Source organism: Bombus vosnesenskii, unplaced genomic scaffold, assembly GCF_011952255.1.
Source record: "Bombus vosnesenskii isolate JDL3184/JDL3185 unplaced genomic scaffold, Bvos_JDL3184-5_v1.1 scf7180000013398, whole genome shotgun sequence".
NCBI lineage: Eukaryota > Metazoa > Arthropoda > Insecta > Hymenoptera > Apidae > Bombus > Bombus vosnesenskii.
In genome coordinates this window covers 559,480-584,491 of record NW_022883023.1, presented here as the reverse complement: position 1 = coordinate 584,491, position 25,012 = coordinate 559,480, and the positions used below count along the sequence as shown (strand labels likewise).

At 37.0% G+C, this 25,012-nt stretch overlaps 1 protein-coding gene across 4 annotated transcripts in view; it reads right to left on the bottom strand.

Moving 5' to 3' along the window:
- LOC117237727 (neuronal acetylcholine receptor subunit alpha-7) overlaps nucleotides 1-25,012 on the bottom strand; it is a 264,165-nt gene that overhangs the window by 100,951 nt on the left and 138,202 nt on the right. For all 4 annotated transcript variants that reach the window (XM_033502018.1, XM_033502016.1, XM_033502017.1 and 1 more), the window contains exon 6: nucleotides 14,279-14,459. In XM_033502018.1, the coding sequence (XP_033357909.1) occupies nucleotides 14,279-14,459 (181 nt within the window). The remainder of the gene's footprint in view (nucleotides 1-14,278; nucleotides 14,460-25,012) is intronic.

Sequence of the window (25,012 nt, the reverse complement as noted above, 5' to 3'; positions counted from 1 at the left end):
TTAATTGAAAAATATTTAAAAATTGAGTAAAATTCGAGAAGCTGTTTTGTGCTAAATCTCAATTGATATCGTTGAGTCGTGGGCGATCCAGAAGAATTTGGATGAAATTTTTACTTTATGTCAGTTTCGTCGTGTAAACTGGAAATTAATTAATCTGCAGCTGAATATCTTCAAGTAGCTGAAATCCAACCTAAACTGTTCGGATCACCTATGACATTTTTTAACATCATTGTTTTCAAACGTTAAATTTTACAAAGTAATAAAGGAACTAATAAAAAAATCAAAACTAAAGATTCCAATTGAAAACACGGCGTAAGTTTGTTTATCGATTATTAGGTCTTAAATTCTTTTTTTCACCTTTTATAGTTTATATACAATCAGAGGAATTTAACACACATTTTAACATACAAGTTCTTAATAAACCGAACTTACTCTTAAGAAAATTTAATCACGTTATTTCCTTATACGTATACTTGGCATACATACGTTTTTATACTGTACACAATCCACATCTTTGTAAATCAATATAACGTGGCAAACTAGTAGGTACCCATACTTCTATTTATCAAACATAACAAAAGTAAAAATTAATCGTATACTGACAAATACTTAAGCACGCTACAAAATATACAACATGCATTCGCTTAAGATAAAGACTGGCGAAATAAAACGCGAATTCACGTAAGAATATGTACTATTACACGCGTTTATCTTTTAAAATATAGTCTACTCTACTCGTATAATACAGTACATGATTTTTACTTATAAGACACGTTGTTGTACTTTATGCTGAGATTTATTTTGTCATTAATGAGATCCCTTTTTCAAGATTAAATTCTCGTAGGTATATATTTAATTTAACTTTATTTTATGTCCATAGTTTTCATCTAATCTTGTACGCAAAGTAATTAATAAATGTAGAATATTTATACACTCGTGTTTTAATTATATGTACACGTAATTGCAAGTAGATAATGGACGATAAAAGGCAAGAAAGATCATGCATTAAGCATTTAAAGCTTTTTACATTTCTAAATTATCGAATTAACATTATCGCTAATTAAATAACGAATAGATATGAGTTTTTGGAACGAAAAATACAAATCGCTGATTTCATTTAAAAATAAATTTAAGGTCATATTCTTCGTAGAAACGCGATGGAATGTTAACGATCTCTGTCGAAAGTAATGAGTTGGCGAAGAACTAGTACACCGTTAAATATTCGCGCGGTGTTCTTTAAAAATTAATCTCTTCGTTACGGTTGCTATAAAAAGGAACAGCAAGAAAAGAAGTTTTCAAGCAAAGTTTCTCCGATGCGATGAAATGTAAATGTTTTGTCGAAGGTTGGGAAGAACGTTGGAACCGCAATATTGTCGCATTGTGTATGAAACCTTTTTTGTTTTTAAAGACCATCACAAGATCGTTTAAAAAAAAAACATTGGTCGTTTGTTTCACCTGTGGCGCCGACCGATGGTTAAGAAAACCGTATTCTTAAGAAAATCTCGAAGAAGCGAATTTGTGTGAAAGTCTGTGTATTATTTTATTATTAGTACGTTGAACAACTGAAGCAACACGCCAGAAAAGGATTGGTCGATAACGCATCGATTACGCTTCTGAAAACGTACAATGTGGCAAAAATCTTAATCTAAAAGACTTGATAAAAGTATGCATGAAAATTATGGGTTACATAGTGCTGGCAATTCGACTTTGTTAGAATTTCTGCATTTTATCGTGTATCCGTAACACGTCTAGCTGTGCAAAGACAACTTTTTGATCGTTTGGTCGTGTATTTTTATTTGCTAACAAAGCAAATTTCTAACACTACCGAAACAAATCCGACAAGTTTTATATGGAATGTTATTTTAACAAGTACTACGCGGAAGTGTTATAAGTTTGATGGGACATCATGTAATTAACGATGCTCGTTATACTGCCACTTGCTAAATTAGACACATAGTACAGGAGGAATGTTCTTTTCACAATAATAAAAATATTTCTAAACTTTATAATTTTCGACGATCCACTTGGTAAAGCTTCGATTTCTTCATGTTTACGGGACATACTATTTCCTATCAGCATATGCTAATTTTTACCATGAACCTTGCAGAGATTGTAATATTTAACACGCGTGTGCGAAACAAATACGTACTTAGCCTAAGCTTAGCCAGTGAACATTTGCTCTTCAAAATCTCCATGTAGCAAACGTTTCTCAAATTTCAAAAGTTTAGTTTGTGACATTTAATTGACAATGTAGAGTAGAAGCTTTATCTTGACAGTTTGTATCGCTAAATTTCTTCTCTTGTATCTGTCGAACGAAACAGAAAAGAAAAATAGGGAACAATTCTTTAAATTACCAGAGGCGTTATCATCAAACTAATAGAACGGTTCAAGAACAATCATATCGAAATGAATATCAAAATGAAATAACTGACAAATTAATCGAATATTCTAATGTAGAAAATCAACCGAGATATACCAAAAACATTCTTCAACAACGTTCTTATTTTTCGTTTTTTATATTCTGTATCGTAACAGAGAATGATCTGATCGTGCAACAGATCGTAAATATATGATAACCGTTTTGTTTCGTTCCATTTTGAGAATTTATGTACAAAGATTATGTTCTTAATTGTAGTAAAATTCTTTACTATAGCAAAAATCTCGTGGAAAGTATTACCAGTTCCCGTGAAACTTTCATGAGTAATGTATCACATGGCGATGAAACTCGATCGTTTGGTGAACTGAGTAAGCGTCGTTCAGGTAAAGATTCTGATATTCAGTTTTATGTGGTGTGCTTAAGGTCCGACATGCTCGTAGACGTATATCTTGATATCTGCACAGATACGCACTCGTTACAGCAGCGCATCGATTTCTGTCTGATATAATCAGTTTATCTATCCCGTGCAACTGCAAGAAAGCGTGTACTTTCATTTTTTATTTTCCGAATGAATTGCTACGAATCTTACTTTCCTATAGATTTGTGACGAATAAATCTTTTTATGCGAAGGAAGTTTTGTTTTCAAATAATTTTGAATATTAACACGAATTCTCAGAATGTTGTAATAACATTTTCTCAATGTATGCGATACGTATTATCGTTTCGTTTCTATACAGAGTATCGCAGACAGTTTGATTTCCTGTGTCCTAAATAAAACGTACAAGATGCTACATATTGAAATAACATCTGGGATATATACTAATCATGAGAACAAGGACAATCCTAACGAACATTGTCAGAAAAATATTTTTTCTCGGAATTGTGTGATGTTATCGTTTAGATAATCGAATACATATTTGTTTAAAGTCTGTAGAGTAAGAAATTATCTATAGTAATTGTGGTGTAACAATAATAATACACATATACACATCAAAGTACCTACTGTCTAGATGTTCATACAAATGTGGACGTGCTCAACCGAGTGTTAAAATAAACGAAAGACACACTGAACATACGCTCTAAATAAGGATAACAAGTGGCTACTAGAACAACATTTTTAATTTTATTAAATATCAAAGACAATTTATCTTGAATTTCATTAGACCTTTCATGTCGCCATTGTTTTGACAAATTGAACATATTTCTTGAGTGTAATACTATCCTGATCTCTTAATACTATTCTTCCGATTTAATACGAATTTTACGTCAGATTATCTCTTTTGAAAAATCACAGCACTAATTTTCTTTTGCATCCTATAACAATCGATCGAATCCTAAATACAATCGGTTGGTGTTTATCTTGATAATAAAAAATAAAATTTATAACAAATGATGACGTTAGATACCTTGATTCCGATATAAACAGCATCAAGATTGCATTGGATCGGTATCCGAAAAGAATCATCAAGTAACCGTGGATAAACGCGATTAACGGCGGCGATCAAATACGGTCAGCGAACAATGATCCAGCCCCGTGGTGCAGTTTTGCGGATTTACGAGCTGTCTATCAGCAGTCTTGTGACAATCGTAAACCTAGTATCGAGCCCGAGTACCGGAATTCTCGTAAAACGCTAATTGCCCGCTCGTTACCGACGCACCAACGACCTCTCTAAATTGATTCACTCGCCGATTCTGTGCAGCTGGTTTACGTACTTTTCGCTGAAACAATTAGATACGATCGTTCAACGACACGGCTTTTAATACGTAGTTTGTTCGCCGTAACGATTTCATTGGTCTTAGTTTGATTGTCGGATTGGCTATATCCGAAACGTTCAACATAATCGACGAATAGTTCATTTTTGAAAGCTTCCGAGATTTTACTGCGCGAAAGTTCATAACAATTTTGATGCAGCTGCTGTTAACAAATAACAGCGATAAAGTCACTATTGATACTTAATAAGAGGATAATGATATAATTCACGATGAAATTGACGGATCTGAACTGGTAATACCTTTCTCTTGAATCGGCTTGTAAAGTTGTTGTTTCGTATCATATTGATTTGGTATTATGCAATTTTATATCGTATTTATAATACTTATTTTTTGATGAAACGTTGTTATCGGTTTTCCCATCGAACAAAAGTACTGCGAAATGCATTATACATCAACGTGTATCGTGATAGCTCGATTGAAAATAGGAAAAACTAAAAAGGGAGAAAGCGAACTGTATGATGAACTATCTATCTATGACATCACATTTTTCGAAAGTATAACGGTGCGGTTGTAAAGAATCGTTAGATATATTCTCTGTCTACATATAAATCGATTTTTACATTATACATTGTAAAGTATCTATTTCTTACCAAACGATTTGTATTTCACATTTTTAAAAGTCGCACTGATACCTCGTTAATATCATTTTTGCTATATTTTTCCATCAATTTTGTAGTTCTGAATTATTAGCTTAGTTTGACTTTTCAAACTTTTCAAACAGATATACATATAGCTAAACACACTTTATTTTGGATACTAACATCCGGAGAATTGAATACATGCAAAGGAGTAATACTACCGATAACAAACGATGTTTCTCGAATCGGATATATTTGAAACATCTTCTGGTATATTCTAACGTTGTAACATCCAATATTTTTTATACACAGAATAACAGAAAGAAAAATCGATTTATATATTAAAAAAGATACGATGGTTCCGCTAAACACCATATTCAAATACGTACTGCAGGCGTATCGTTATACTTACAAAACCAGTGAATCCACAGAAAAGTGAAGCGTGTGTCATCCACCTCTCTCTCTTAATATTTTTTTTATTTTCAACGAAACGGTAGCACTTTCCGTGAGTATATAATGCACTCTTCGCGTGATAATAATTGTTTCAAATGAAATGTTCTCGCTCGGATCAAATTGAAGTGAAAATAGTAAAAAAAACGAGTCTACAAAAAAATACGAATATTTCCACCGAGATAAAAGGGAATTGAATGAAAACAGTAGGTAGAAAATAAGATTAACGAGTTATACGAAAATGATACAAGTCGAATAAAAAAGCGTCGTGTCGTTTGATCATTGGTAAAATCGTTTGTTTTCATAAAAGTAAATTGAGCAAATGTCGTCGCGTGGAATCGATTTGCCGAACCAGGCCTCATGAGTGCCTAGTAGACCGGAGAATTTCAAGAGCAAAAGCTCGCTACTGGCTGGCATGGAAACGTCACTCAGCTATCGACTCCACGATGGAAACTTTACCTAGGTTCTGGACAACGGATCGACAGATTGCAAATAACTTGATCCTCGTGTCCGTCGCTGTTGCCGGTGTTGCGAGACACGAGGATCGCGTCATCGAGATAGTCTCGGCAGCGATGGAAACATAAATGAAGAAAGAAACGAAATAGATCGAAGAAGCCTGACTAGTCTAGCTGTGGCTGCGAGAGATTTTCTCGAGTAATTTGTCGAACAAAATGATCGTAAAAAAGATCGAAGCTGACGAAGAATTTCGTGACGCGAAGCAAAGTCGAACGAGCCGATTTCTTGGAGGAAAGCGATGTCCCTGACATTTTGCGGATTGGCGCGTGAAAAATGAATAATTATTTAAGATTTTCCTTGAGATTTAATTTGGCAATTATGTAAACCTTGTATTTTTTTGTTTTGCGTTGTTTATTATCCTCGCGATGGTTCGCGATAGACTAAGAACGTTGGAGTTTTGTTCAGTTTTGAGCACTGACAGTAAATAAAATTGTTTCGGAATGAGAGAAATTCCATTGAAGTTGTCTAAAGAATTCTGTTGAAAAAATCGTGGAAGTTTTGCAATAGAAATTTTATTGAGCTGGATCACGTTTACGTACACTCTTGAGTTAATCAAGATTTGTAAATAATTCTGTATTAATAAATGTCAAAGATAGTATACCGATAGATAGCACTGTGCAAGATGTTCTATTTAAGTTGCATATCTGAAATATTTTCATTCCTGGAAATTTCAAGAACAAATAATTCGATCAAAAGAGAAATAGATTACACACGATGAAATTTAAATTGATTTTCTCTAAAATCATTTTTTTTAAATCTTTGATCTTTTATAAGTTTTTCAATTTTACTTTTATAATCGATGAAACGCAAGTTTCATACAAATATACACGATGTCATCTGGATTACCTTGAAGAAAAATCCTGTATTTAATTAGAAAGCAAAATTACGGAAGCTTAGAGATTTTCATGCTCAAACTATACACGCTAGCAGTTACTTCTATCGTTGCGATTGACAATATTAATTAGTAGTTACATTTGCAGTATTTAATATTACCGTAGACTAAATTTTAACGAGTAAAAGGAGAATAATTATTTTCATGTTATTTAGATCGAATAAAACATTTCTTTCGAGATATTTATCTGCAGTTTACGAATACAGGAATAAATAACAATATCGTTCTGATGATTTGATCGTAACAGTGTTATCTATTGGTTTATGAAAAATTTGTAAAATTTGGATCGCTTGCTTATTTCGAAATTTGTAAGATAACTGGCAATACCAGAATTATTTACAATATTTCCTGCTTATATAAATGTCAAATTCTTATTTTCTATGAAATATCGATTATCAACTAACAATCTTAACAATTCTCATCTACTGAGTAAAACTTAAACAGCGCAAAACATACTACAAAAGAAGACAGTATCAAGTATACGCATCTATTCGCAGAAGTATCATAAACATGCTCTTATATTCCCTATAATTACTTATTATCCGCAAAAAGAAGAAGAAAAAAAAAAAAGAAAAAAGAAACCAATGCAAACCTCTAGTTTCAAACGAAAATCTTTCGTTTATTCGATCTACGTATATTCAAATACCAATCGCAAAATGTATATAAAATGAGAGGCTCACCTTCCTCCGTGAAACAGCAACTTATTCGTATTCATGCACGCAACTATAATTACGCAAAAGGATTGCAAACATGCGTTCCGAATCTTCTTGATTTTTACAAGAAAGCAGCGACGAACCAAGACTCTGCGACTCGAACACGAGTCGAAATCAGAAAGAAAAAAAAAAGAAACGTTCGAAAGCAGATAGCAGGGGTGTATAGTAGTAGAAAATCCGGGAACAGGTTTTCCGGGGTGAATTTGGAGGATTTTTTGTCGTAAGGATCGTCGAGAATGATCGGTGCGGAGTCGATAGTAGAGTGACGTGAACATGTGTTCCATGCGAAATCGCAATTTCCAGCTCAGACATAATCACGTGGTCCCTGCTTTGACTCGTCGATGTATCTGTGTGTGAAACATGTATAAGTATATTCTGGGTCATTGTGTTCTCGGTCATCCTGTTTCCCTACGTCCGCTATCTCTGTGTTGGTTTTTCTTTTATCAATCTCCACGAGGGGAGGTTGTGGGGGGGTAGGGGGCAAGTAGTACATATATGTATTGTATATTCCCGAAGGGGGTTGGGCAGGGGGTGGGTCACGATATCTTCTTCCTTCATTTGCTCCCTTTCTTGTCTTTTTTTCTCTCGCGCTTTCCTCATTTCTTTTTTCTCTTTCCTTGTTTGTCTATTAAGTTCGCTTCTTGCACATGGTCGTACTTGTATATATCGTATACATATGTACGTATATAATATCTATATGTATATATATATAATATAGTGGAAGCTCACTCGATATGTTTCGTAGTTATAAGCCCGTGAAAGCAAGAAACACCGGCAAGCGACATCAGCCCATCGTAGCGCCCCTCATCTATTTGAGGGGTTAATTACGACACCAGAGTACGTATATAATGTTCAACACATTTAGAGCCAATTTATGTGCCGAGATTGCGTTCGTCGACTTGTTATGCGTGTACCCTTTGTGCGTTAGTGTACAATCGACTCATCGAGTACCCGCGGTATGCGCGTTCATGGTATCTCTATGACACAGAGTCTATTGCTCTAATAATAATTTTACATAACGTTGTATAATCGAGCGTACAATGTACTTTCACAAGCTTCTCTTTTTTTATGCTATACTTCGTTATTTCTTCCTGGTTTCTACGTAATATTAGTAGAAATGTTCTTAAATCGTATCAAGGGTTACGTAAAACACGATTTCGTACTGTCAGTTAGATACGATTAAATTTTAGGTTTAAATTCCTAAACAAAATTGAGCAGCAATTGAGAGCATTTTTTTCTGTTTTAATTATAATAGTATCGTAGAATCATAGGAAACAAAATCGTATTTTGAAGAAACCCTCGAATCTATAATTTCCGCTAAACATCGTTAAACGTAAAAAATGTTCTGCAAATAATCGAAATAATGATATTCGATGCACGTTTCTACACGCATAACAAATCGTCTGAAACGTTAAGATGTCGCTAGACATCGCTTTTAAGCAGACCTTTCACGCTTAAACGAGTGCACATTACCGAAATTTGTATTCCAGCCAATCGTGAAGCCTTCGAAAAGTGGGTGGAACGAAGCCATAAAATATCTTTCACTCTGCTTTCGTCTCTTTTCTTCCGATTTAACAACTTTTTTTACTGATCGATAGTCCTCTCTCGCATTTAAAATCTATGAGAAGTGAAACTACAGTTTGTCAATAGTTTGAAGTAAAACAGCTACCAATAATTCTATCTTCCAACATTAAAGATTTTGTCTGTTGTACGATTTTTCCTCCGACGTCCTTAAATAACGTAACAAATCTATTCTTAGCCTGCCCCTGAAGATCTTCACAGAAGCTCGATTTCAGAGATGTTCGTCTCTAATTGGATCGGCAAATTTGTCAGACATCTATGCGAATCATTTTATACCTTGCATTTGCGTGATAGTTTTAGCTTCATCATCTGGCAAATATTTATTGGAATCTTGTATCTTGAAACGAAGTGGTCGAAATCAGACGTGTATTTGATACACGTCCAACCATCGATAAATAAATTTATCAAATGAAACTGCGCGAATTACATATACGAAACGACAGACGTTTGAACGTGAATTTAAATGCCGAATATGAATATTGAATTTTGTTTAACACTATTGACTTTGCGTTATTCTCACGATAATGTATTATAAATTGAATTAAATGCAGGCAGTAATAAATAATATTTGCAATAATGAAGTATTTATCAGCTATTTCTGAATCAAAGCCATTCATTAGCGCCGTATCGTTACATTGGCTGTCTTTTTAATATACTATCAAAGTTTTGTAATAATTAATAAATATCGAATAATAATTATTTAGAGTAATACGAAACACGAGTGTGTTATATACGATATTATTATATACAATAATGCATTATATGCAATAAATGTACGTGTCTACGCGGGATATTAGTAGCTAAAGTCTGCATTAATCGGACACGTGAAATACGTCAGTACTGCAAGTTTTCAAATGTAAATCTCGATACTTCGTTTGTAATATTCTCGTCGTATATAATATCTGTCGAGAAAGAAAGTATTTATAATTTTCGATAGCAATCGATAATAATTCCCAAATATAGGAAAATCGAAACACGTTAATTTTAACAGGAACAAAATGTCGAATAGCGCCGAGTAAGTATAGAAATATACGCTTTTATATCGCTATCAGGTAAATAGGTTTTTTTTTTTATTAAAGGAATATTAAGCGTTGCAAACGACAAAACTCTAATTCAAACCTGATCCACGTGCAACGAAAACCTATGAATTTCACGTGACGCCGAACGAAATAACTCAAACATTTTTCGGTGGACGCACGTCGAAATACCGATCCAAACAATAAATCGCTCACCCTTTATGCTCTGTACCGCTCGCTTCCGTTTCCCGTGTGTCATCATCACTGTGAGTCCGTTCTTTCGTCGTTTCCAATGATTACCGAACTTTATGGCATGCTAGTCATTTCGTGGTATTGTTTCGAGATGAAACGTCACGATTTGTCGTCCGGTGTTTTTGACCGAACGATGAGTTCGATCGACGTAAGTCAAAATGATTTTAAATAAAATGAAACGAATAGATTATTCGAACCGCCTAATCTCCTCTATTCCGTTGAAATACTTCGAATGGCGCGAAAATATTTCGATTAATTTAAAAAGCTTAAAAAAGGAAGTAAAATACGTTGAGAAAATCTTGTTGACGAAATTCATTTTTACGAACTTCATCGTGGCAATTTCACAGCTTCTATATTCCCGTCACGATACGGATAACGCTATAACGCATAAAGAACCAACCGTGTGATTCTTCAATGTATACTGCGAAACGCGAGGCCTGACAGCCGCTGCAAATTGTCCAGGTCAAACGCTAAGTGAAATGAATTTATCATTTCATGTCTGAACAGTAGGACGTCACGGGACACGACAGTCCTTGCGCGAATTTGCGCACGTTATAAACGACTCGAGAGCGTATTTTGATGAAATGTGCGGGCCGATAGTTTCGTTGAAATTACAACGAAATTTGTAGAAGAACGTTACGTATAAATGGAAAAATTACGCAAAAAGAAATGAAAATAAATTGTAGAGCCACTGCGAATGCGATTTAACGGGATAAAAATATTATTGTAACGAGAATTATTTATTCCGAAGTTATCATTTAGATAATGAAATTTTTCATTTTCAATCGAGCGTTTCTAAAAGTTCTAACGAGTTAGGACACTTTATTCATAAGTTACTCACATTTGATATATGATTTTTGTTTGCACATTCAATGAAACACGTTGCATTTTATCTCCTGGACTGACAAATACCTATATAGAAACCTATAGGAGAGAAGTGTCACTTTTGTAAGACGTGCACCAAATCGAGAGTAAAATAAAGCGAAGTTAACGGAGTACCCTTCGAATCACGAAACGAAAATACCGTAATTAACGATGGAATGCTGTCGCATGACGCAACATGCAGACGTCGTTCCATTAACGGCGATTATCTCAACTTCTCCGAAATTCGGATACAGTCGGGCAGAGCGCGTTTAACGAGGTTTAATGTCGCTCGGGTGGAATCTGCTACGCTGGAGCCTCGTATGGCATGAATCTACGGGTAGAAGAAAATTCCTGCGCCATCGATAACCCCATAACACCGATCTACGGATAAATTATGCTACGATAATATATCAAACGCGTTGTCAGTAATAATTTAACTCGGATGAATCTGCGATCTTGCTACTGCGAATCTAAGGTTTCCGAACTGTACTGCGTTACCACGTCGAAATTCATATCACACGCGTCGTTGATCGTCACACGCAAAATAAAAGTGACAGAAAACAGAGGAGATAAATATGCTGGCAATTCGCTTAGAAAATTGGGAATATCTTGTACGGCGTGTCACAACGAATGGACGAAGCGAAAATTTTGGTAATATTTGAGAAGCGTACCCTGGAGAATTAAAACATTTCCAAAGAGCGGGTAAGAGATTAATTTTATCAGTAACATCGTTACACGTCCAATGAGACTGAGCGATCAATTAATTATCTGGCTCGGCACGATAATCAAACGAGCGTCTTACAGCTCCAATTATGGCAGCCAATTAACGATCAAGCGGTAACGCGTCAATAACAGCCACCGATCGTTTCGGTAATGACGATTACCTCAAGTTAGCTGCAATTTCGTAATAATTGAATGCGACGAGTTCCAATTCGGTGTCGCGATGGTTCGCGCTGTTGGCGCGCTTCCGCGCGGTAACCAGCCCTGAAAGTGGAATACAATTAACGGAACCGCGACTGCGAGTACGTGCTCGGGGAATCCGCTCGCCATCTCTCTCCCTTACCCAACCTGTGTTCGACCGAGCATGACGACAAATTTCGGCATTAAATAATACTCGCGGCTATTTCACGCGGTCCGCATAACGAATTTAATTATTCTACCAACCGGGGACGATCGTTGCCTCCAATTCTATCCGTCCTACCAACAGGAAAATATTACAACGAAATGACGGCTGTGCAAACTCACATTCGTCGGGTTTTCGATTATTCGCACGTTGAGCCGTTGATCTTTTCTCGCGATACATCGTTTAATAAATTTGGGGCCCAACTTCAGGAGCCAAGTATCATCGGTTTCGGGGTTGCAAGAAGTTTTGCTAATTACGTAGCACCGTCGCGAATATGCCCGAATTTGAATTTTAGATTTATATATCTGCATACTAATTTCTACCAAAACTTGTCGCGTTTAATACTTTATTCGTGGTTTCTTTCGTCTAAAAACCTTGGCCGTATGATCGATAATCGGCGTATTATTGCAGATTTATCGGTCTCAGCCGTCTGATTAAGCGGCTTTCTGCCGTATATCAGCGAGAAGCGATCGGGATTCAAACCTTCAATCCGTCATAGTTTGGGTATGTTTCATTTGATTGAACGAATGCTATTCGTCTGAAACTATCGATGCATTCTCATCGACACGATATGAAGTTACTTATTAAACTTCTTAAACAATCGTAGTGTTTTGGAATATTCTTTGAAAGCTTTTTCCCTCCGAACTTTCTTGTATCGACGTTCTTCCCCATTTCTCAATGTAGAAAGAAAGGAAAATGAATAAGAACAGCGAGAGAGGACATCGCGTATCCCTAACCACGCTGATGCTATCACTAGCGCTTTTCTTTCACCACCCCTTCTCTTCCCACACTTCTCGATATTTCACATATGTTGGTACATGTGCGTGTTACATGTATCATATATACGTAAAGAATATAATATACATAATATCGTATCATATATATGTAATATACCTATATTATATATAAAGATCCGAGCTGAAGCTACGAAGCGTGAGAATGAACGGCTATCTATGGAGCGTTGCTATTGTGTTGCACTGAGTTCTTGTGTCGGACAAAGAAGCCTCGGGAGGCAGCTCATGGGCGTATAGCATCAAGAGGACCTTTTTCTTTCTTGGGATGTTGGCAGGGAGAGAGGGGCTTGGATATCGTGGCAATCGGGATTCGTCAGTGCCGCCACCGGACTCCAAACGCGTTTCCATTAACGACGCATCGCCGCCATGGAGAGAATCGTCGAGCTATTCTACCGACGCGTCAGACTCGCGCAATAAACGAGACGTTCTTCGAGAGAACGTCGTTATATTGCCATTGTCGTCGACTCGTGACACCGTACTTGCCGAGTATATGAATTACTATGTCCGAGGAAACGGCGAAAGATGTGACGTTGATGCTGACAATGCTCGTTATTCTCTGTTTCTTTGCCTGACGTACGAATGGCAACGTCAGGAGAATATGTCGAACCTTTTTCCGTCCGTAGACTCGCTACACGCCTAAAGTAACATTCATCGATAAAATATGTGACGCTGGTTTAACAGCAATTGGAAAATCGTTATGATATCTTCATCGCGTAGTTTGTTTTAGCGTTACTATCGATTATTAACAGAATTCGTTCGATCCAAATCGCAGTAATTATCCGAAGAATCGGTGTAACGATTTGATAAACTTTATTCCATCGGAATGGAAATAGATCAACGCCGATGTAAAGTATAGTAACGCGAGAGAAAACGTTGTACGTCGACCTACCGGTGTCAAACTTTATTCTGCCACGGTATTGGAACATTTAGCTCGTTTAATATATTCTACTATGTGTTTCGTGTATTATTACCCGCCACGCGAGTATAAACTCTGTCGTAAACAAACCAACTTCGATAACTTAACAAAAACCTACTTTTGTATTCGATATAATTATTCCACAAGATTATCGTTTTGTCGTATGGGAAATCGATTTTATTTGATTTAGATATAGAATGAAAACCATGAACCAGAGAACCTAAATGTAATTTCTCTCCACGAGGACGTTTCATACGTCTGAACGCTCGCTTTTGAAGTCGGTAGGCGGCAATTTCGAAGCCACGTTTGTACCGTCCAAGGAAATGGCGCGTTCGATGCACCACTCGAAGAATTCGGGACCAGTAAAAAGACTTTCTTGGTGCTTTGTGTGTACTCTGAGCGTGTTTAGTGTTTAGTGGAGACAGTAGTGTACCTGGTTGCCGTCGTAGGTCCAGGATCCGAACTTCATGTCACAGTGTTGGTCGTCAAAGGGGAACCAAGTGATGTCTATCTTGCAAGTGCTCTTGAAGATGCCCGGAGGAACGTACAGGCAACTGCCGTTATGCGTGACCACCACGTTTGTTTGGTACGTCCCGTCGAAACCCTCATCCGCACTAACGTGTTCATATGATATCATTAATTAATCATCGTCAACCTCGATCGCGTTGTTTTCTTCTATTTTTCTTCCTTTCCCTAGCCGCGATTTTTTTTTATTACGTTTATTCGACCGGTAGTTTCCATAGTTTTTAATTTTCCTCTTTTTCGACGATGTCTGTTTTGTTCTGGCAAGAACAAGATGATCGATGTACACTTGAACGGAGCAAGTGAAAGCTTCTACTTCGTTCCTTGTTTTATTGAGAGAAAACGTAGTTATTGAAATAACATTATAATTTTATTTTCGTATATAGACAATTTTCTGAAAATTATCTCTTATTTTTTGGAGAATACGAACGTCAGTAAGAGAAAACTAACGACGTTTAAAACGTTAACCGCTTCGGGATATCTTTTATTCGAAAAAAGAGAAAAGTGGAAAGAAAATATGTGCTCTGAATCCTATACTTTCAAGCTAATTCCCCAAGAAGAATTAGGATGGACGTTTAAAACAACGACAAATGGTAAAAGGAGACGTCCAAGCACGCTCCACCAACGAGAAATATTTTTCTTCCCCTGTATATTTATCCATAAAAGCAGCTTGTTAAGTCGCCAGAGTGAAATCTGCTTGTGAATTACAAACGAGTAAGCTCGAGTGATTTTCCAGTGAAATTGAAACCTACGATAGATAAAGAGTGATTCTGACGTTACGTCTTTACCACATATTGTACATATATATATTATGTACATATAGGAACTTTTCGTAGATATATTCTATTTATTATACAAGATATCTTGAAATTTCATTAACACTGTAACGAGGTGCCAATGTCATGATTATATTCACAAAGTTTGAAATAAATGTGGACTCGTATATAGAAACTGCAAGATATTTAATTAACTTTAAATAATTAAAAAGTATTTAAACGCTGGATTATCTGGTATCTTCAGTCCTAATAGTATGTTTAAAATGACTGTTCCTGCTGTATATTGATTTTCTACTAAATATACGTTTGCGGTAAATATCTTGTAACCTTTATGTATATACATATTCAAAATGGTTTCGAATTTTACCAATTTAATCATCATAAGCGTTTCTCGTTGCAGTGCCAATGAAATCATATAATCATATTACATATTGATATCATGTAACACGTATAACATCGACATAAAAGTGTTCTATGGTTAATGTTTAAATATTTTCAATTAGCTACTGCACACGACGCGTCGAGTAAGAATTCACTTTTCCGCCCTGGGAAAGCAAAGTAACAGAATCGAATCAGTTTAACAATTTAACACTGCGCATCTTCTATTCTGCGGGAGATTTGTCTACTAAAGCAGCTTATCGTATGCTTCCCGAGAATGTCTCAGATAAGACGCGAAGAAGAAGCTGGGGGCGTGATATGCATTCGTGAGAGCTTGAGGACATCAAAATACCCCGGCGCTTTTATTTCCCGTAAAATGTGCACCTCGCGAGAGTAATTCCGGCGTTACAGCACGCTTCCTTTCGAGAAAAACGAAGAAGGTGAGAAATATTCGAACGATGTTGTCGCTACGACAGGATTGGAAACGACTTTCGCGGAAATATAGAGACACAACGCGTGACCTTTTTATCGAAAGATCTATCGTATGCACGTTTAATTCGCGTCGAATACGTTTGAAGGGAAAAGATACTTTAAGATTGAAATTCTACTATGAAGAAGAATGATCATGTCACGACACTTTGATCGTTTACTGTTATTCTTTAAGCTGTATATGTTTACTGGAAGAGAAAATATTTCTGAAAATTTGAATCATTCATAATAAGTACAGGTATTATGCTGATATAAGATTGTTATAAAATAACAATAACGAACAAAATAAACGATATAATTCTTTATATCGATAGAGATTGGAAACATGATTTTATCGAGCAATGATGAAATGTAAATAGTACAGGACTCATCGATAATTAATATAGACAATATATGCTACTACATCGGTAACTATATAATCAAACATTACACTTGCACAAACGAATCAGCATTTCGCTGACTTTCGCTCACCGTACCAATGCATGTAAACGGATAAACACTTGCCAGAGACTGATCAATTAACTACTAATAACTTAACTCAAGTTATTAGCGATTCGATGTGATCATTATTTACTCACGATACAATGAAATCATTACCAGTGCTAATGATTAAAAGCAGAGTAGCCGTAATTTCAAACTATGCATTGTTGTTATTAGCTTCAAATTAACTGCATACATCTGATGATCTTGACGCGCTATAGCTGACAAACTTGTCTCACTAATGAGTCACATTCTGTGCAACTTACAACGTTGACATTATTATCATAAGACGCTTCTTTAAAAATATAGAATAAATTAGTCACGTATTTGAAATATTTGTGACATTGAAGAATGAATATTATTGTTTTTATGCAATTGTTGTCTATGTGCCTGTTGCTTAATTTTACTTCTGAAGTTTATTTAGAAATTATAACCTCGAATAAGTTTCAAACGTATTAAGATTCATCAAAAATCTATGTAATCGAATATTACGAAGATAAGGTACGTCAAAATCCTAGCCAAGAGAAGAAGGGTCGGAAATAAAGCACAGGGGATAGTGAAGAGACGGTTCAATTAATTGCTCACAAGGAACGAAGCGTACTGATCCATTCATTTTTTACCACCTTCAGCTTGATCTTGCCATATGTCTCTGTCTCCGATTGAAACGAAGATTTAACGAAGTTGAAGCTAAGATTATATCGCGCGATACTTTATTAAAAGTACAGTTTAATCTCTCAGTGTTTTAACAGTCGTCGAACGACGCGTTACGCGTTTATTAAATGCAACAATAGATTCGCGAAATACCGAAATTATGACTATCGGTGCTTATTGTGCCGATTTAGTGTGTCGATTATTATCCGTTTCGTCTCTTTGTTGTCGGATAGCACGTCGCTCTGCGAACAGCTGCACGCGGTTTCCGTTACGGCCGCTTAATAAATGTCCACGATATATTACAGGCTGAGATTTATTAGCAAATCCATACGTTTCCAACTACTATTCCTTCCTTTTTCCCTGGATAATTCGTCAGTTACAAATAGAGGCTTCTCCCGCAATTTGCAGCCATTGAGAACTGGAAATAATGTGTCTGAATAGTTGAATGGCTTGATTTAGAGAATAGTAAAATTCCGCGGAACGAGCGAGTAAACATCTTAATACAAGAAACTTATACGTAGAAATTCATATAGTGGAGATTGATATTTTGCAACACAGAATATAGAAGTCATCTAATCATTTAACGAGATTGAAAGTATTATTGCTTTGTCCTATTTATACTTGCGCTATCGAATAAGAGGACAGTTTATTTAACTAACGAACATTAAATAACACGATAGCATTTACAGGCAGCGACATATTTCCTACTCGTCGTATTTTCAATTTTCAATTTTCACGAATATAGACATACGATCAGCATGATCATTAAAATATCAAAGCCATTCAGATACGTGTAACAAAGCAATCGGGCAAGGATCCAGAAAACGCTTTCAAATTGCTTTGGAAACCTTACAAAACGTTGCCAACAATACATCACAGGTACAGTGATATTTTAAATGGATATTACTAATGATAGGTACAATCAATATAAATTGATTGATTCGCCTACATTTATCCGGTGCATTTGAAACTAAGCACTTAAGGACTTTCAAATGTGTTCTATCCAATAGATTTTTGATTGATAGACTTCGGAGATCTTTACCATATTTTTAAAATTTATATTACTAATTCACGCTGTTCGCATAAAAGTGATAAGACACGAAACCAGATACAATCTCAAAAAGGAAATGCAGCTGTGATATTCTTCCGCAGACAAAAGAAAATGAAACCAACCGTAATTACATGCAAAAGTCGTGCCTATATAACACAAATTGCATGATAAATCTTCGTCGAATTCAAACAAAATTATGGCCATTTACTCAGCAATTAAACGAGAAAGTGTATGGCATGACTCTGTTTCGTACACAGGTCGCTCCATTGTTCTCGCAAAGAACAGCACCAAAAATACAACGACGCAGAACCGGAATAAGCTTCGACGCCATGTCGCGATAATTTCGGAGCGACACGATAATTCCCGAATTAGTAGTAAAAAGCCTTAATTTCAGCCTTACGACGTCACTGTTCCACAGATGTGGAATGTTATATTATAATCAGCCGTTCTCATATGCATGCAAATTCGACGGATTTCCCAAGGAAATAAGGCGTCAAAGTTTAAAACACCATCGCTCGGCTCGCCGTTCAACTCTGGGAGTCACTGGGAACTTCCGAATTTCGTTTAATACTTTCGATCGTTGAAATAGTTGCGGAGAAGTGTGTCGAACGGGTATTAAGTACTTCCAACTACTTCCGCATCGTAGAGTTTCGACATAGTCTGTTTAGCAAATCGGCTTGATCACTGATTGTTAAAGAAGAAGACAGAAAGAGAAGATGCAGGAGGATGTCAGAATCGATAGCTGCGATTGTACTCGAGTTCTATTAAGAAGGAAATTGGTATTATTCTTAGAAGATTTTAGTTTTATTTAGGCTGTTAATATTATTTCTCTAATTTCTGTTGATATTTTCTAAAAGAATTTATCATTTCGTGTATTAAATACGAATTGGTATTTGAAATAGAAAGCCTCCAGTTTAATTACCGCTTATCGTATTAATTACCCTTTACTTGATTCATTACACTTATTGAAAGGAAATCTATTATAAAGCTATGTGTGTATGTGTATATATATGTACCATAGAAACTATACCATACGTTCAGGCCAGAAATATGTACGTACACCAGAAATCTGATGAAACGACTAAAGCACAGACGAATCGTCGTCTCGAGCGCGGACAATACCTCGGAATTTCCCAGTCCACATTCCTGCATCTTACACGACAGACGATCAGGCGAAGGGAGAAAGTACGCTATTGGCGTAATTCAACGAGAAACATAGAAGCGTCTGTAATTGAGACCGGCGAAATTCTCGCTTTTTTCACAGCGGCGCGGTGCCTGTTATACAAACGGCAGTCTTCCTCTTTTGTTCGCGCTCGTTGCGACGTCGCGCCGCCGAACAATCGCAACGCCTCGCGTATATTTCGAGCGTTGCACGTTTCGAAAACTGAGGACGAGTCAACGGAAAAAGCGCAGCCTGTTGCAAGAACGTTCCGAACGAGTTAGTCGCAACGCTAAAAAGCAAACCAAAGTAATCGACGACCAACGGGTGCTGTCTTTTAATTTTAATTACAACTTTAACCTGATAACAATAATAAGATCGAGACAATGCTTTGTATCATTCTTTTAAATGATTCTGGGGAAGCTATGATTAAAAATTGTGATATTTTGATAATATTCTAAGTATTCCTCTAAATAACTAACTTATAACTGATAATTAATTTATGAATATTATGATAGTTCGTCAATTTTCAATTTTGAACTTAAATAGGAAATGATATTCTCTTTAATTCATGTTTTCATCTGTTACCGCAATCAGATCTATTTATCTCTCAAAAATATCTGTAGTATAGCGATATTAATAATAATGACAATTTTGAATTATATTCGATTTAAATCTGCCCCTAAAATGCCATTATTATCATACACGCATCGAACGTTACAATCCTGTCTATTTGATGTTTTTCAAACCTAAACCAGCCTCAAAATCAATTCCGAGATAATCAATAATCAATGAATTAATTAGAGAATAGTCGGTTCCAATCAAACCGGAAATACGTCCAATGCAATAATACAAATCAATAGGATGGAGGTAACAAACCGTTTGCAACGTTTCTCGTACTAGTTCGACGTTCCCCTTCGTCATTCGCTGTTACAAAGCGTCGCGGTGTGCAGCGTCGTTTATAAATTCTAAGGAACGGCTCCTCGCACAAAGACGATCTCTGCACGGCAGGCATTGTCTATCTTCCGAATGAATCCTGTCCTCTAAGATCCCTGATCCTTCCCACCCTCTATCACTCTCTCTCGCTTTAGGATTCTTCCTTTTTGCAACGCGAATGTCGCGCTTGCAGATGACGATATTCAAGAGAAGAAGCGTGGACTGCAGCGAGCAACAAGTAAGCTAGAGACGAAGGCATTCTCTCCTTTTGTTCGGCGAGTAACGACCATCTCCCGTTCTCCATTACTCGGACATTTCAACGATATTAACGAGATGGCCACTTAGCATCGATTCGCTATATCCGCGATCGCGCATCTTGGTCTTCTCGACAAAAAGGATGAGCCGACGAAATTAATGACAGTTCCTTTGGTGCAGGCTTTTTGCTAGTTCGTTCGATGCAACTCGAGGTAGGACAAACTTCGATCAATGGAATTTCATTCTTGTATGAAATTTTCGTTGATCGATGTAGAAAATGGAGTAGGATAGCTTAGATTGATTGGCAACGTTTTAGGTTTCACGTAATATCTAAAACGCGTGTCCGTGTACACATACGTATTATGTTTCATTGTCTATAAAATCAACTCTGTAGATTGGTGGGCGCGAAATGTTTCTCCAAAGATTTAATAGTTGGATTATATTTCAATTTTTACGCGATTTACGTTTGGTACGAGAGAAACCTCGGTAAGCTGTTAATCATAGTACCGCTATGGTATTCATTATGGGCTCATAAGCTGTTAATCGTATCTTATACGTCATCATACGTAGCATAATCATTAATATTTATTTTATACAAAAAGTTAAGAGCGTATTCCAATAAAATACAATTTCCTTGTAATATAAAATATCTAGCTGGTACGTGAAATCTATAAACTCGCTTCGTTACTTGTCGCGGAAACTATATTTTGTACTTTTTATACTCAATCGTGATAAGCCACTTATGTAAGTAAATACGCGTAATCTTCTAACCTGATTCCTCCATCTTCGCAATTAACCAGGGTATTGTAAAACTCTGCGAAACTCGAGACACCTGAAAGTATTCGTCCCGAGAGATAACTTCTAAACAACCACCGTAACAGCGATCGAGAAACTCGGTATTCTCGAGCTTTACTTGTCGACGGCTAACAAGCCAGCTGTCCGCAAGAGCGTGTTGCTCGCGATAGAGTTACCACGTCCGATCCACCGGAAATGGCCGCGGGGTCGCGATCGATCAACTCTTTCCCCTCGACTTCGCTTCGCTTTACGTTCGCGATTTGTCGCCAGTTTAGACGGCGCGGTCGGGGATTTAGCTTCCTCCAACGTCCCTATCGAGGAGGATTAAATTCACCTTCGGCGACGGAAGATGCGTAGGGTTTTAAGTGGGCGTCTTGCATAGAAATTCAGGCGGTTGAGGTTTCATCGACCATGCCACGAAACCCGCTCTCTCTCTCCACGCTTCTTAAGTACTTCCTATTGCTTCTACTTGCTCGTGAATTTTCCTCCGGCATCGTTCGCGTTCCTCGAACTAGCCACGTTTCTAAACACGCGTCTATGTACGTACGTGTATACGTTGATTCAAGTTGAATATATAATAATTTAATAATAGAATATCACGGTTTAGTCTTGAAAGAGTTATCGCAGGTCGAAGGAAATTTATTTTTGACTGGTTTGGAGGTGAGAAAATTCCACTGAACGATACCCACGCATCACCTCCCTATTTCTCAGAAATACTCTTTCTACTGTGAGAATCCTGGATAATCGGTGCAACGACGTTAACCCAACCATTAATCTATACGTTATTTTAACCTATCTGGGCTTTCCTTCTTTCTCCGCTAGGACGAAAGATCGAACATTTCCGAGAATTCTGCACTTTAAATCGCAATTGCTGAGAATTATATCTGGAAAGAATTTCTCTGAAAATCTCTTCCTTGAAAGTCTCCTTTAGATAGCTTCGATATAAATGTTATAAAATTACGAATAGGTATGGACAAAAGATTATTGCGGAATTACTACGTATAATTTTATAATTGATTTTAAAGATCAACGAAATCGAAATTCGCAATTAAATCGATAAACATAAAATAGCTATTCGATTACGAGAATCTTTAGGAAAATCTTCATCGTTGAATGTTTCTCATATCTCCAGTAATTTCACGGTTGTCTATACGCGCGCGTACTCATTCGGGTTATTATACAATCATCGGTAAATAGTGGGAACGATGCAACGAGGCGGCGGACCGTGTTCCAACTCGACCATCATAAATGTCGGGCAAACTGTCGGAAAGTTAACGGTGCCAAATCACCATGAGCGCCTATACACAGTGGCGTAGCATTAATTTGGTAGAAGCGTGCTCGAAACTCGGCAACTCACGATGTGCCCTGAGCATTGCCTCGAAACGACTGCCGGGATATTTTCTGGCGAAAATTTGATATTATACGCTCCTCAGATAAGCACTTTACGACAGAAACGCGTTATTTAGAGCGGAATAATTTCTGATGGAATGCACTCAGCGATCGTATAACCCGTGATCCGCGAAAGAACATCGTTTTCGATTCGATTTCAATCCAACTGTGTCTTACGATCGAGGAAATTTGTAAAACGTAAGTTTAATCCGAGATCGTTCCATGTTTCTATCAAACATTGATATTTCTATTATTTTAATAAATATCACAAACTGCTGACAAAATATCTGAAAAATATTTTTATAGAATTTTCTCTCACAACACAATTTCCAATTTTTCGATTCTCCAATTCCTCTTCGCCTTTTCCATAATAGATATTGGCGATTTATGGCTTGGATATCATCCAAACGAGTGTACCTATTGAATTGTAAATAAATCTCGCTGTTCTTTCGCCAACCACCTGAATCTATTTCGTTGTCTGTTAATCGTCTCCAATTAATCAAACCACGGGAGATCTTTGCGTCTTAAAATATTGATGGCTCTCTTCGAGAACGAGATATCTATACTCTATGCTTTGAGAAACCGATTGTTTTACTTGTACGTCATTTGTATTTTTGGACATCGTCTAATGTACGTACATAGATGACGCATGGCTAAGCCTTTTTCATCGAAACAATGTTCTCTCAATATAATAATTCTTAATAATTGAAATTGACATTCTCAACAATTGTCGATAGATTTACGCGATATAATTAGTTGTTTAATTGAAGAGTATCTTCACAATTATTGCAATCGGGATATTAAATTTATTACGGACAGTATTAATAAGATTTCTCAAATATGTAAATTATCAAAGTATTCTTGCCTTTGTAAATCATTTGATAAATTATGGAATTATCAAAATGAAGAATATTCGAAATTTTGTAAACTACGTAATGACAAAATTGAATACCATGTAATATTCTAACATATTTTGTAACAGTACCGACTCCGCCAACTTTTCCTTAATTATACAAACAACCGTGACCAACTAATTTCACAAATTGCGTTAAATAATACGATTGAATATTAACTGTATAAATGTAACACGATCAGGCTACATTGCGAACGTAGGTGGATTCTGAAAATGGGCGAATCGAGAAGTAGCACAATTGGAGAAAATTATTCACGCGTTTCAAATTGAAAACTTTATTAAAAATTCCGATGTTACCTTACCGAGCAAGACTATTTATAAAGTCAAATAAAACATTCTCCGGACATAATACATTTTTATTTCTACGACGGTTTGGACATTTCTCCGTGCAACCAGTCAAATACGTGCATCCAACCAGGAAACTGGGAAATCGATTCCCCCAAACCAGTCGCGCAATTTCAATCAGCCCGCATAGTCTGTACCGGTGCGGCGTGTTAGTTAAAATCAGCGTATAAAATTAACGCGTTGACACCGCGAACGAAAACATCGTCTGACCGGTCGAATCTCGATCGAATCCCGGCGACGATAGTTTGCATAGCTCGGAGAGTTGACCCGCGCGTGCACGTCGAACCGTACGTGACCTGCGTGTAGATAGATCGGTGGCTCGGTCTGGCGCGATCGCAGTGCTGGAGTAGTTGCGTTCGCCGGTATTCTGGTCGTTCCGCAGGAATGCTAAAACGTAGCTACGTGTTGCGCGTGTTTTGAGGGGGCGGGTTTCGGGCCCGGTGCTGCGGTGGCCCGCAGTGACGGGGTGGCCTGACGTCGCGTCTCTATTAATTATTCACATAATTACAACCGCCACCCGCTGTAAGCCGTATTCGCCAGCGCCGCGTCCAGCAACTTCCGCCGCGATCTGCATCCTCATTGGTACGTAAGAGACGGTATCGTGGCAGTTTCATTGATTCGCGTGCGAATATAAAAGACGCGTGTAAAAGGATGTGTTCATCCTGATCGATCTCGACCAGAGTTTTAACGTGGATTCGTGGGATCAACGATCTCCAGATTTGCCGCTGCGACCAACGATCCTATTCCACCCGCGTCCTTAAGCCGATTAAGCCGAGTGATTACCGCAGAGAACAGCGTGTAACGTGATTATGACAAATTCGTGACCGTATTAGGGCGCCACTGGATAGACTTTCGACGGAGGATACGTGACAAGGTGAGAAGATGATCTCGTGATTTTACGATCGCTCTTGAAGAAATTAATTTTTTATCGATTTCAACATTTACGGTTGCGCTCTTCCCGATGAAAAAGAAGCATTTCTTTTTAAATTATTCGTCATCAAATTGTTAAAACGATCTTCATCAAAATA